Source organism: Adelges cooleyi, unplaced genomic scaffold (assembly GCF_023614345.1).
Source record: "Adelges cooleyi isolate 19-005CV unplaced genomic scaffold, UGA_ACOO_1.1 ACOO_flye_CR_arks_rails_tigmint_CR_PRNA_0, whole genome shotgun sequence".
Taxonomy (NCBI): Eukaryota; Metazoa; Arthropoda; class Insecta; order Hemiptera; family Adelgidae; genus Adelges; species Adelges cooleyi.
The window spans coordinates 883415-898176 of NW_026095750.1; the positions used below are offsets into that span (position 1 = coordinate 883415).

The 14762-nt window shown below is 27.6% G+C and overlaps 2 protein-coding genes across 3 annotated transcripts in view; both read right to left on the reverse strand.

The window, feature by feature from the left end:
- The window catches only part of LOC126834552 (kelch-like protein 2), a 106055-nt gene extending 96942 nt beyond the window's left edge, over positions 1-9113 (reverse strand). The window contains exons 1-11 of one of the 2 annotated variants that reach the window (XM_050566602.1): positions 8841-9111; positions 8601-8727; positions 7029-7260; positions 6765-6940; positions 6583-6691; positions 6326-6479; positions 6089-6180; positions 5671-5988; positions 5438-5587; positions 5008-5278; positions 4709-4943 (exon numbers count right to left, since the gene is read on the reverse strand). In XM_050566602.1, coding sequence (XP_050422559.1) covers positions 4750-4943; positions 5008-5278; positions 5438-5587; positions 5671-5988; positions 6089-6180; positions 6326-6479; positions 6583-6691; positions 6765-6940; positions 7029-7260; positions 8601-8650 — 1746 coding nt within the window. In that variant the 5' untranslated portion in view covers positions 8651-8727; positions 8841-9111 and the 3' untranslated portion in view covers positions 4709-4749. Of the gene's footprint in view, positions 1-4708; positions 4944-5007; positions 5279-5437; positions 5588-5670; positions 5989-6088; positions 6181-6325; positions 6480-6582; positions 6692-6764; positions 6941-7028; positions 7261-8600; positions 8728-8840 lie in introns of those variants that run through there. The other variant, XM_050566687.1, reaches the window with a different exon arrangement.
- A 1647-nt stretch (positions 9114-10760) lies between these two features.
- Positions 10761-14505, reverse strand: LOC126834670 (kelch-like protein 2). Its single transcript, XM_050566801.1, has 11 exons — positions 14405-14505; positions 13842-13972; positions 13323-13554; positions 13057-13235; positions 12884-12989; positions 12451-12604; positions 12220-12293; positions 11797-12114; positions 11567-11716; positions 11161-11404; positions 10761-11093 (listed from the first exon to the last, which is right to left on the reverse strand). Exons 2-11 carry the CDS (start codon positions 13889-13891, stop codon positions 10906-10908), a joined length of 1695 nt encoding a protein of 564 aa, XP_050422758.1. The 5' UTR covers positions 13892-13972; positions 14405-14505; the 3' UTR covers positions 10761-10905.
- Between the last annotated feature and the right edge of the window lie 257 nt (positions 14506-14762).

The following is a 14762-nucleotide window of genomic DNA, read 5'->3' on the forward strand; positions in this document are numbered from 1 at the left end:
AGTTGTCTAACTAGTTTATGCTCATTACTTATGATTTATGTTCTATGAAATATCATAGAATAAATACAATTTTTTAAAAATATATTTTTTGTAAAAACAATTGAAATCCAAAAGTAATCCATATTATGTATGTTTCAGTTCTATTTTATATTATTTATTCATTAATTTTTTTAAATTTGTATTTAAGACTTAAGTACCTACCTAGGTAAATTAAATATGATAATTTAAATATCATTGTAATATCTTTGATCCAATATATTTTTGTTTTATTTATATTGGCCATTTTTTATACTTATATAAATTATATTATATATTATACATCAATAAAATAATAATACTCTTTGTTTAAATATATTGTATTCAATTAATTTAAATGATAGGTAACCAATAGATATACCAATTCTTAGTGGTATTGGGAGGTGTTGACCCCCCCCCCCTTACACAAGGTATTTTTTTTAGTTAAAATATTTTTTTTATGAGGAAAAGCCATTTGGGTTTTTTTTAGACCAAAAATCCAGACAAAATGTCGACTACAAGCTTCTTGTAATTAAATAAATTAAATTTGCAATTTTTTCAATATTGATATTCGATTATATTATTTTACATAAAATAAGAATAAAGCAAAAAAATCTGGCTATAATTTTTACAACAATCGAATAACAATAATAATACAAACTATTTAAAGTTAATTATTATAAATTGATTTAAACAGTCTTTAAAATATTTTTTACCCTAGGTATTTTAAATTCATATGAAATTTGGATATTCGTTAAAATAATATTTTTATCTTAATCTTTTTTTTAATAATTGTTTAAAATAATTGTGTTGAGTAGTTTGTTTTTAAATAATCCCCCCTACATTTTCTGATTTGAAAAACAACGGTCTGGGAAATTTGAAACCGTCACGTGACCAATCTGACAATGTATTACAACCGAAGGTGTACTCAACGAAAATCGGAAACACGTTAAATGCAAATGTATTGGATATGTACGCAAATCTCCCAAAGATATATAAAGGTATATAAAAACGAACACGGCAATCATTTTCTGTCGTTACGATTTTGGCTAGATGGTAAACATCCAAAAGAAAAACAGCTCATCGCAAAACCAAATGGCAAGGGCCTGCGTTAGATTTATAGGTACAAAATACAGTATTACTATTTACTCTGCGCCGATGAAAAAAGCCAGAACAACAAGTCACTGTATGAGCAAAAAATAATTTATATTTCCACACATGTGTTACATGCGCAAGGGACACTAAAAAATAGTCCCAATGAAACGTTTAGAAAATTGTTGTTCTAAAAGTTTTCTGTGGAGGCAACAACACAGTCATGTCATGTTAAACAAATAGTCCGCTCTTTGGTAGAATTTTTTGTGTTTGTGCAGTGAACTGTAGTGTGAATGTCTTCGACATATATCAATATTTCAAAAAAATGTTTCATCCAAAACTATTTACTATAAAACTGCCTGTTATTGAGCATAACAATCATTGTGCAGTAGATTTCAGATAAAGTCGGTAGCCTTATTGAAAGCGATAACATATTAATACAATGACGAATATAAAATTTTTTATTTTGTTGTGTCTGACATTTTATACTCCATCGGTTAACAGCGAGAGCACAGAAGAGGTAAATATAATTTTTTCCAACAATTACTAACAATAATAATAATATTCGTATGGCGTATTTGACCGGAAGGGCTGTAGCTACAATTATTACTTATACATATTTTGTAAATCATTTGTATTACATTTCGTACAGTAAACTAAACGTTTAACATGTACCTATGGTATTCCACTATTGTTAAATCTCTTAAATATAATTGTACCTTAAAAGTAACTCATTATTTTTAAAGTTTATCAAAAAATAAAACATTGTATGTATACAAAAATAGGATATGCTAAACTTTAAATTATATTATGACTAGACCAAATCTCATGAAAATCACTGTAAACCCGTGACCACCCCGTCCTCACTGTACTGAAATTTTTTAAATAAGACTATGCTTGTTTTCGAATTTCGATGATAATCTACAATTAGTCTGGTAAGAAAATCTCTCTTAGAGATGTGAGAAAAAAACACATAAGAGTACTAAAAAGAATATTAGGGTGGTACAAAAAAAATGTTTTTTTTAATTATCTTTTGTTCTTCTTTTGAGAATATATTATTTGGATGAAAAGATAATTTTTGATATTTTTTTTTAGATTTTTAAACTCATTTTTAGATGTGGTTCGGGTCAATTTTATGTCAAAAGTTTTTTAAATTTTTTTTTGTTCAATAAAAAAATTCTTCAAAAAAAAAAAGAAATAAATGTTGATATTCACTTGATAAAAAATTACGAAATTGCTAATGCTACGGAAAAAAATAGATGGAAACTTTTGATATCTTGATAATAAAAAATCACAAAACTGTCCAAAAAAATTCTATCATATACTTCATTATATTACGAAAATATTACGATTTTTTCTACTTAACATTAAAAATTTTAATCCTAATTTAGATTATTGATAATTATAATTTTACATTTATTTTTATTGTGTGTATTTAATTTAAATCAATTGGTCAAATTCTGTAAAATATATTTGTTTCATTTTGGAGATTCAATTTTTATTTAGTTGGCTAATAAAAAACGATATTTATCTGGAATTTCATCCGACCCATGTTCGTAGACCTCACTTAACTGTGGATAATATAAAAATTTGTAGACGGGTAAAAAGTTGAGTTCATCTTGATTAAGTGAATAATGGAAAAACTTGATTTTTTTCGTGAATTTATTTAACTATACATTTATTGGAATTATTCGGTTCTCTGGCTTGTATCACGTTAATGGTTGTTCGATTTTTGTTGATCTCTAGTTTAAACGAATTAAAATTGTATTATCAGTTTTTTATGTAACGACGTGTAAAAAATGATATGTGTAATTAAATTTCAGATACTAGATCGCACTTTATTAAAGATTTTGACACATGTCAATCAACACCAAAGGAATATTCAAATCACTGGCATTACTTTGAGACAGTTTATGGATTATGTGGGCAAGGCCACAAATACCGAAAAAACTGTGCTGCTTGTGGTACAACAACAACGTTATCTTGTCGATGCGGCAGATAAAAGTAAACATTAATTTTACTTAATTTATCATTAAAGAATAATTTTGAAAAAACTGTTTATACTATGGAGTTAACGTAAAATAGAAATGGTATTGTTGTAATTTTTTAGTCAGTTGTGCGGTGTTTAACTGCTGTTTGTATTGTAACAATTTAAATAAATTGATGTTTCGTTTTCAAGTTAAAAGAAAGTTTTTGTTTTGTTTCAGTAACGATAACTAAAAACGAATTTGGAGCATTAATAACAGATATCTGCTTAGAACTCGGTACAACAATATCAACATACACAGGCTTAATAGAAACTGCAATAGACTCAAAACAAATAAATACGATTTGAAATCTTGTTAAAATTGAAGAACGTTAATTTTCAACCTAATCAAATGTTTTTAAAACAACTATTTTAATGTATTTATTTATTTAATGTTTTTTTTTTTAATTGCTTTTAACTAAACTCTTTGGTGTTAATATTAGTGATGAAAGTATGTAAACTATTTAAGAATAGCTTGTGGGAAGCAATTAATAAAGTTTTAAAATCAAATTAAATGATGTTGTTTTGGTTTTTGGATGCATATTTTTTTACATGAAATTGTGTATACAATAGGTGACCGTTTGAACAAGTACACTAAACGTCACAATATTATCAAAGTACATTTTTTTTTCTTATTTCAATAAATAGTTTTAATAGCACAAGACAAATAAATGACACAGCATAGAATATGTTATGAGTACGTTTCCGCGATAGAAACTAAATATACAATTACTGAACACAATAATAACGATATTAGATGTATACAATATATATATATATACAATATTGCAATATTGGATGGAGATATCCAAAAGGTGTTATAGGAATTAGTAGAAACGATATCATATTAGTATCAATTAATTTTGTTTACAATATTTTGAAGTAATATATATAATATAATGTAGGTGTAACAGTTTGTGTCCGATAGAGTCACTTTTTATTGATATATTATTATTTGTTTGGACTGTTAACAAGTACATGTGTGTAAAGTTAAGTTAAAGTACAAAACTGGACATTAGATACAATAAACCAGAATAGTGGGGGTCACATCAAAAAATGTATTTATACTACTATATTCGAAATGGATTCGACAACGTACTCATAGCAGTGTTCTTTACAACTTTGTTAGTAAAGTCTAATATATTATAGTGTTAATAAATTATTAGGTATGTCTGGGAGTAAAATCCCTCGCAAATCTTCATCCAAGCTTAGTGGATTGTATAGATATTATGCTACCGACGATAATAATATCAGGAACTCAGGCTATTGGATCTACATTAATAAACACAACTACCTATACAACGGAAACCACAAAAAATTCCAAAATAATAATAACGATATTATCTGATGGTGGATATTGATATTAATTGCTAATTGGGTACCGATTATTCCTGTCTCTGTCAAACTCATGACCGACATAGCAGTTTAAACGTAACTACTGTCGTTCGCAGTAACAATCGATCAACTAATGCTATAAGGAATCTTAAACAGATTTGAATTCAAATACAAATAAATCATCAACAACAAATTGTGTACATTTTAAAACAATTTAAGTCATTTAATATTTTTAAGACTAAATTGAGTACACAAAATGGTATTAACACAAAAACATAGTATTATAGGTGAATACCATAACAATAATTCAGTGTAACATTATTAAAAGTAATGATAGGTTGATATATTGAGTATAATAAGTTTTCTGATGAGTCAACCAATAGCCATTGATTTTTTTCTTTGTCAAATCTTTCACAATGAAGTTCTCGTCCATTATTCACAAACACGTATAAGTCGTTTTTCAAGATAACAACACCTGCGTTTTATAATGTTAATTAATAAAAAAAATGTAATTTGTACTTAATTAAATAAATACAGACTTGCGCAACCCAATTTACAATCCATGGTCATGTTAGGCATTTCATCAAATTTGAAATTTTGTAAGTCAAACTTCATAACTCGTTGTACACATGATTCATCAGCACTACCACCAATGAGATAAATGACGTTATCTATTCTTGATAAACTCATACCCAAATTACACTTGGGCATTGGTTTAAGTTGTTTCCAGTGTTTATTTTCAATGTCATAGCATACTACAGTTGCAAGAGAACCACGATTAGAACTACTTTGTTCATTACGTCCACCAAACTACACAAAACCATAAAACTTGATTAAAATGCTTACAAACCATAATAGCTTGTTAAAAGAATATTTTACAATTTTTTTCTTATACAAATTAATAAAATATGAGTAGAAACTTGTCTAATAGTTGGGCATGGTATTTATGGTTAAACTGTGTTTACTTACAACATATAATTTATTATTAAATACTGCAGCACTACACTCGGAGCGAGCAGTGGGCATTGGTTCAGTAATTTCGGTCCATACTTTTGAATTTGTATTATAGTATTCTACAGAATTCGAACTTTTCCAATTTGAGTAATCACAGCCTCCCACCTATATCATACGAATAAAATATATATATTTTCTTGTATACAATGTGTATTTGTTGTGTTAACTACAATCAAATTAATACTTACGACATATATGTACTGTTTGTAAGTACAAACACCAAATGATCTTCGTGGTCGGTTCAATGGCCTTGTAGAAACCCATTGTTTTGATTCTGACTTAAGATCAAGCTCGTCTACAAGATTGGTCAATCTACCAGACTCGTTTAAACCACCAATGGCAAGTATTATCCCATTTTCAGAGACTACCATCGTTGTATCTTTACGGGGAGGCAAAAAAAATAAATGCTCGCTTGATTTCCATCTTAAGTCATTATCGTTTCTAATATCCATATACTTCACAGAGGAACCGCCACTGGTTAAATCACCATTAATTGCAAAAATAATCTGAATACACATATATACAAATGTCAGGTGATATAAGCACAAAACTAGTACACTTTGTACCTGTACCGTGTAAAAATTTAGTTTTAAAATATCTACATACATTTGATGATTCTTGAGTACATCTTCCAAGAGTAACTGGTGGTTTTGATTTGATGTAAGTTTTGGTGATATTGTCTAATATTCCTCTCATAACTAATAAAGCATAACAATAATAATGTTTATTTAAAAGACACCTCAATAATATATATCACCTATAGGCGCTATTGTATGTACAAGTAAAGGGCAACAATTTAGATTGAATGCACCCTCGATTGAAATATCAACAGTATATACGTACCATTGGTATTATTTCCCACTAATGGATGATTATAAATCCTTTGTAGTCCTTTTTTTGAAATTGAAGGTAAACGTAAATATTTCATAAAATTCGGTAAAAAGCCATTACGTTCATCTGTGTTATATCGTATCCAATCAACAATAAAATCAAATATCTATAAAAAAAAAAAAATCTTAACTTAATATTGAATAATTGTAATTGGACCAACATTCAAATAAGTAATTTTTTTATTCCTTTTTCAGTTACAATAATTATACCTTTTCCTCAGAATCAATTACTAAATCATCGCGTGCAATAAACTCGACAACATCATCAAACTCAAAGTCATAAAGTGTTTCTAACGCTTGATCCAATGTCACAATTATACTAAAAAAAATTTTTTTATTATTTGATTATTTAAAAAAAATGTTGCGATCATTTGTCGCACCTGATTACTCACAAGAAATATTTCAAAAAATATGACCAACAAAAATTGTAAATATTTTTGTCTGATATTAATTTGGACTTTTTCATAAAACGCACACAATTTGTAGGATTTATGTTTTTTTTAATATATTTGCAACACAATTTTCTTATACCACTTACATCATACATTTCGGCAGCCATCAATAGTTTCTAAAAAAAAATAATATTATTAGGTAAATAACAATAGAATTATAACAATATATTTTATAAACTGTACATCCTATTGCGTGTTTTCTACCTCGCAATTGTTTTCTTTAACATCCAGTTTATAAGTATATGCAAATTCGACCACCAATTCTAAAATTGTAGAATCTATTTCTTTTATAAGAATCTCATTTTCGTTTTTCTCTTTAAAATGCCCACTTAACATCTTATAAAACACATGACTCGCAGAAGCCAATACATTTCTGTGTGCTTCAATTTTTAAGCCTTCATCTGTAACCAAAGTTACATCACAAAATTCTTTGTGCCTATAAAAATAAATCAGTATTAATTTATTTATTTGCATTAGTATTTATAAATGGCTACACGATTCATATTTGAGTAAAACGTTTTCTGAAAAGCAATATTAAATATACAATAAGTATACATAAATGTGGAATAAAAACCTTTTTAATAATGTTTCTCAAAAAAAAAAAAAAATATTGAGAATTATGAGAATTAAATAAATATCGATAATAGTGTTTAAAAAACTTTGTTTTTCTTTTTTTTGTAGTGTAAACCAAAAACAAACAAAATTTAATTAGACAAAGCCCCTTGAAATAGCCAAAGTATACGTTTTGATATTTTGAATATGTAAAAAAAATTATACATCATTTTTAAATGAGGGATTTGAATTTATAAGATTTTAAAATTCAGTAACATTATTTGTTTTTATTTTTTTTACAAATAAAGTACATTTTTAATTATTGTTTCACCTAATGTTGTAATAATAGCAAAAGTATTTACCCCAAAAAGTTTTATATATTTATATATTAAGGTGATCATTTAATCGTGAACCACTCAATATCTCATAGGGTATAATAAGAAATTCAATATTATTTTCCATAATTTTACCCCCCTCCAAACTTACTTTATTTGATAACAGTTTTCAAACTTAAAGGGTAATGCATACATTTCATTAACATTTTAAATTAAGAATAATGTACTTAAATTTTTGACTGGTCGATAACCAGTTTTGGATTAATTATTGTTGAAGTTGTCTGAGTTTAAAAGTTTAGGGCAGGAAGAAAGGTGGAGTATAGTATTATTTTAATCTGCGTGCACTTCCCTTCCTGTCCTAACTTTTAAACTCTTATAATTTGAAAACAGGTTATTAACCAGTAAAAATCTTAATTATGTTATTCTTAGTTTAAAAAGTTAATGAATTTAATGAGTTACTATTTTAGTATCAAAAATAAAAAGTTTAAAAATTATGGAAAAATTGAGATCACATTGTATAAAAACTAGGGGTGTGTCAATACTAGAACTGATACTAGATATCAGACGATATTAGTAGTATCCGTTTTATTAATATTGTTTTTTTTTTTTTGGAAACTGATATTTGGACTGATACCAAACAAATAATCAATGGTAGGTAATATGTAATAATGGTTTTATCGGGTATAAGTTTGTGATATTGGTTTCGTTTTAATACTGATTCTGATATTGAGTGGTTCACGATAAAATTATCACCCTGTAAATTTTAAAGTAAAAAGTGCATACCTATACCCCAGGACTTAGCTATATTAAATAAAAGGCCACAATTAAAATACAAACGTTAAACGGTAATAAATAATACTTGTACAAAACTAATCAATTAATGACTTACTTATAGAATTGATACATTCTTTCGAAGTGTTTTTGCATACTAACTTCCATAATTGTTTTGCTTGTATAAAGATTATAGATATACTTTTTCTATGTCTGGTTGTTAACTAATTGTAAAATTAGCTTACCTAAAACATTTATAAGATACAAAATACAATTAATTTTCTATTAAAAAGACAAGGTAAAATAAAAAGTTTACAATCAAATACAACAAATTGCCTGATTTTAAATAAAACTGTACCTCAAATTGTTAACGAGAAAAAAAATCTTGTATGAAATTAAAAATTATGAAATTGTATCGCAAATTGAAACGAAATAACGAAACACTACGCAATATTTATCATAAAATTCAAGATTCTCACGAGCCGGACCTGTAGCAACAACAATGAAAACAAATTGTTTCTATGGCGCTAAATCTACATTAACTAGTAATAATTTACAGAAATTTAGAGTGTACAAAACGAAATCTCAATTATTAACAACAACAAAATTTGTAGGTTTGTTTACACAGAAATTGTATAGACAGATTTGTGATAGTGTGTGTTTGTGAGATAACTAGTAATTGCCACAGGCGTGGTAGCGGTTATAACCATGACCACGGTTATAACCATGGGCGAGGTACACCGCAGCGTGGAGGCAAACTGTCGCGCGTTGTAGGAGGGAAACAGATCAAATTCCCAACTTAGGTTTCAAAGCTTGTTGTAAGTTTACCTTCATCGACATTCGACACCCTATAAAATGTATAAATGCGTTTACCTAAGTCTTTATACGTTTTGGAAACACCTTTCGCCGATTGTGTTAAAATACATTACAGGCCCCACACTTGTAAAATTAATATTTAATATAATTACAACGAAAAAAAAGGTGCTAAAGTAAGCCAGTACAGTGGGGAGGTCATAGATCTACAGGAATTATTATAACTGAAAGTGATAAAATCACTTTTAAATAAACGCTTTGATGCGAATCGGTGAACAGTAAATCCAAACCAAGCACAGTATATACCAGCACAATAAGAAAGAATTATAAGTAAGTGATTAGTAGTAGTCAGTAGTAGAAGTAGTAGTAGTAGTAAGTAAGGAAGATCCGGTGTTCACAGATAAAAATTAAAATATTGATAAAAACATTGCATCTAATAACAATTAGGTTTTTAAATTGGAAACCTGAAAATTATCAACGGCCAAAGCGTAATTTTTTTTGTTTTCCTTAATAAAGGAAAGGTTTGACCACAGAATTTTGAGAAAATTGTAATGTTTTAGTTCCATTCTAGATCTACTTTTCTTGAAGAAGTGATATAAAGGAGAAATGTGTATCCCTTTTAATGGACTTTCCTTGACTGATCTTTTTTCTTATATTTTTTATACAATGTAATTAAGTACTACGATACATTTTTAAATTTATTCGAGGAAAGAGAGAAAGACGCTTAATAACTGCTTAACAATTTTATATATTTTACGTTTCGGTGATTTGAGTTGGTTTTTTTATTTCTGTAGGTGGCTGCAAGTTAACGATTTGGACATTTATCAATTTCATTAAGATCAATAGGATAGAATTATTTATCAATTTCCTTATTATGTTATTCTTTTTAGGTGTCAACATTTGATTGGCACCGTTTGAATTAAAAATACAAGTACCGCCATACTGGTCACTGATGGTAGATGATGTTTGGAGTCTACGGACGATTCCTTCGCCAAAGATGACGTAGTCGGTGGTCCTACGACGTTCGACATTAATTTGGTGATCTGATTAATTGCGTTTAATCAGTGTTTTTTATGCATGATATTATGTAATTTTGTATAAACTATAAAAGATTTTCTACCAAAATGGACTATGTAGTACATTGACGTATAACCTTACCACGAATGAATACATTTTTGACGTTTATTTAGTCTGTGGTTCTTACATTACCTATATATGATTAATTTAAGGCATGGTTTGCAAAAGGGAAAAGACTCATGAAGTTTTTTAATGATTGTTCTGATTGTGTTACTATCATAATTAAAAATAACTTTCGTATCACCTAACTACTTTATGCCGTAAGTACGGAACAGTATAGTTTGCAATCAGAATTAAAGGCCAAAAAAATGAATAAGTAATTTTAGAACATGAGATTTTTTACTCATGAGATTTTATTAATAAAAAAATCATATTTTATGTGAATACCATGATATGTGACATCATTACAAGCCATAATATTTTAACAAAAATCATTCGATAGCTCTCTAGCCCTGTCAACTATATGCCATATTTTTACACAATGAAGTTCTCCCAAAGTATCATCAACAACAAAATAATATAAAAAAATAGTATTATAAGTATATACCGTAGGATTTAAGAGCAATATCATTAAAAGTAATCATATTACAAAATTTGTATGTTTGCTTTCCTGCACTGTCTACCGATTTCCATTGTCTTTCTTCTTTGTCATATCTTTCACAATGAACTGTTCCTCCATCGTTCACAAACACGAATAAGTCGTTTTTCATGATAACAACACCTGCATTTAAAAATAATTATGAGTAAAATAATGTATAACATACCTACTTGAATAAATATATACAGACTCGAGCAATCTCCAAATGTGTCCATGTTCATGTTAGGCATTTCAAACCATTTATAATGTTGTAAATCAAACTTAAAAACTCGTTTAGGTGCTCTACGACCACCAACGAGATAAATGACGTTTTCTATTCGTGATATACAAATGTTATAATTACAAATCGGCATAGGATCGAGTTGTTTCCAGTGTTTCTTTTCAAAATCATAATATTCTACAGTCGCAAGAAAATCACCATAATATCCACCAAACTACATAAAACAATAATACTTGATTACATTTTTATGAACCATAATAACTTAGCAAAATGAATATTTTATAATTATTAGTTTGTTATACAAATTAATAAAATATAAGTAGAAATTTATGTAGTAGTTATGCATGGTTTTTATGGTAAAAATGTGTTTACTTACAACATATAATTTATTATGAAATATTGTGGAGCCGCTGTAGGCTCGAGCAGTGGGCATTGGTTCAATAATTTCGGTCCATACTTTTGAATTTATATCATAATATTCTACAGAGCTCGACAGATTCACACTTGAGAAATCAGTGCCTCCGACCTATATCATACAAAAAAAAAAAATTTATCTTGTAATCAATGTGTTTTCGTTATATAAACTACGATAAAATGAATACGTACAACATAGACGTATTGCTTGTGAGTACAAACACTAAAATCTTTTCGTGGTTGAATCAATGGCCTCGTAGAAATCCATTGTTTTGATTTTGACTTAAGATCAAGCTCTTCTACAAGATTGACATGATTACCAGACTCATCTAACCCGCCAACGGCAAGTATTATCCCATTTTCCGAGAGTACCATCGTTGTTAGAAAACGGAGAGGAATAAAAAATAATTGATCGCTCGATTTCCATTTTAAGTCATCACAGTTTTTAATATCCATATACTTTACACAGGAATCTTCTCCAGGGATAGGACCATTAATTGCAACAATAATCTAAATACAAATATGTACAAATTGTCAGGTGACACAAGCACAGAACTAATACAATAGTGTACCTATAACATGTAAATATATAGTTTTAATATTATGTCTACATACATTTGACGCAGGAATTCTTCGTTGTGTATTTAGAGGTTTTGTATTGTTCATTTCTTTTAACATGTCCATCATAACTAAATATAAATAACATTAAAAAAAAAAAACTGTGAGTATTTTTTTTTAAGACACAACAATAATATATATTTAAATGGTAGGCTATTGAATTGACAAATATAAAACAATAATGTGGAGCGAATGTAAACCCCGATTGAAATATCATTGTATACTTACAATCTTTGTTATTTGATAACAATGGTTCATTACAAATCCGTTTAAGTCCTTTAATTGAAATTAAAGGCAACCGTATGCATTTCATTAGATCCAAAAACATATGCTTTCGTTCATTTGTGTTATAGCTTATCCAACCAATGATGAAATCAAATACCTAAAACAAGTGTTTATATTATCAATATACATTATATATTATAATAATATATTTATGGTTTATATTATAATAAACCATTTTTCTAAAAAAAAGTTACAAAAATCATTCCTTAACTTGGCATTGTATCATTAAAAATACATAAATTTCATAACTTTCCACATCCAATCTAAAAATTACTAGCATCATTTTATTATTTTTGATTTTTAAAAGTAAGCCCTTACCAAGTTAAGGGTTATGCAAAATTCGACAATATTTTTAATGTTTATCTAGAATAACAACCTTTTCCTCAGAATCAATTACTAAATCATCATGTTTAATCATTTTAAGGACATCTTCAATTGGAAACCCATATAGTTCCGCTTCTAAAGCCGAATTCACAATCATACTATAAAAATGTAATGTTTTATTATTTTAAAAATATTTACAATCTTACGTCAAACCAGATAACTCACGTGAAATTATTTAAAAAATACGCCCAACAAAAACTATTAATTTCTTTGTTCAATTGTATTAACTCGGTAATCTTCATAATACTAACACAATTTGTAGGATTTATGTTTTCTTTAATATATTTGAAACACAATTCTCTTATACCACTTATATCATACATTTCGGCAGCCATCAATAGTTTCTAAAAAAAATAATAATATTAGTTAATTAACAATAGAGTTATAATAATATATTTTATAAATTGTAAATCCTACTATGTATTTTTTACCTCAAAATTATTTTGTTTAACATCAAGTTTAAACGTGTACGCAAAATTAACAATTGATTCTAAAGTTTCAAAATCCATGCCTTTTATAAGAATCTTATTTTTATTTCTCTCTCTAAACTGTCCATTGAACATCGTATAAAATACACAACTCGCAGAAGCTAATATAATTTTGTGTGCTGCTATTTGTAAGCCTTCATCGGTAACTAAATTTACATCACAAAATTCTTTTTCCCTAGAAAAATGTATCCATATTAATGTATTTATTTTCATTAGTGTTCAACTCCACTGTACTGGTACAATTATTATTTTTATTATAATATTGGTTTTCTAATATTTAACAGGAAATTGTTGTAATTTTCCGCAACAGTTTAAATAATATATGTGAACAATAATTAAGAAAGTGCATACACCACGGAGACCGGGTACGCTACTTGAAAATGCGCATTAAAATAAAAACATTAATCGATAATAATAATTGTGCGTAGCATATTAAATAATAACAGCTCACTTATGCCTTACTTTAAGAATAGATAAAAGTTTTTGAAATATTCTTGCATGTTAACATCCATAGTTGTTGTACTTGTGTTATTTTATAAATGTACTTTTTCTATGTAAAGTAGTTTGTTTAGTGATTGTAATATTAGCCTTTCCTAAAACATAATATATCAGTTTCAAGTCAAGTTTAACACAATACAAGATGACTTTTGGATCTTTGATTAATAGTTTTTTTACACTTAGTTAAATACTAGTTAAATAACTTGAGTTTTTAAAACGTTATCAACTTTTATCTAAGTTTAAAATGTTTAGGTGTAAATATTATAAAAATTCATCTTATTTATTTTACATTAAACGATTATTTTCATTCTACGAAAAGAAAACTGTACTCATAAACAAGTGATCCGACTATAGTTTAAAAACAGATAAAAAGACTTTTCAATACTTGTTTAATGTAAATTTAATTTTATATTGTTTTGGTGGACAATTTGGAGTAAAATAAATCGGTAAAATCGGGGACGCAAAAGTCAAATGATGTAAATACATATTACTAAGTTAGAAATTAGAACAATTAAATAGCGACTTACTTATTTATGTTTTCAGATTTTTAGACTTGTCTTAAAAACGCCCAACTTAATTCAGCAAACGTTAATATAGCAAATGACACATAAAAAGGAGTAACTTTTTTATAATTCTCGTACTTCAGTGTTTATTTTATTTTCTTATCATATCAATTGTTTGTTTATGATAACACCGGTTTAAATAGATAAGATTGTTACAGGTTACCGGTTGTGAATCATTTTAGGGGCCTCTACACCTTTCTTAGTTTTATTTTTAAGTATAATATGTATACTAGGGTGTGTCAAAATGGTTTTTTTTTTCATTTTGCATACTGCTACCTCCTGAATGGGGGTTTTCTCCTCCTGCTGGGTGAAAGAGGTCTCA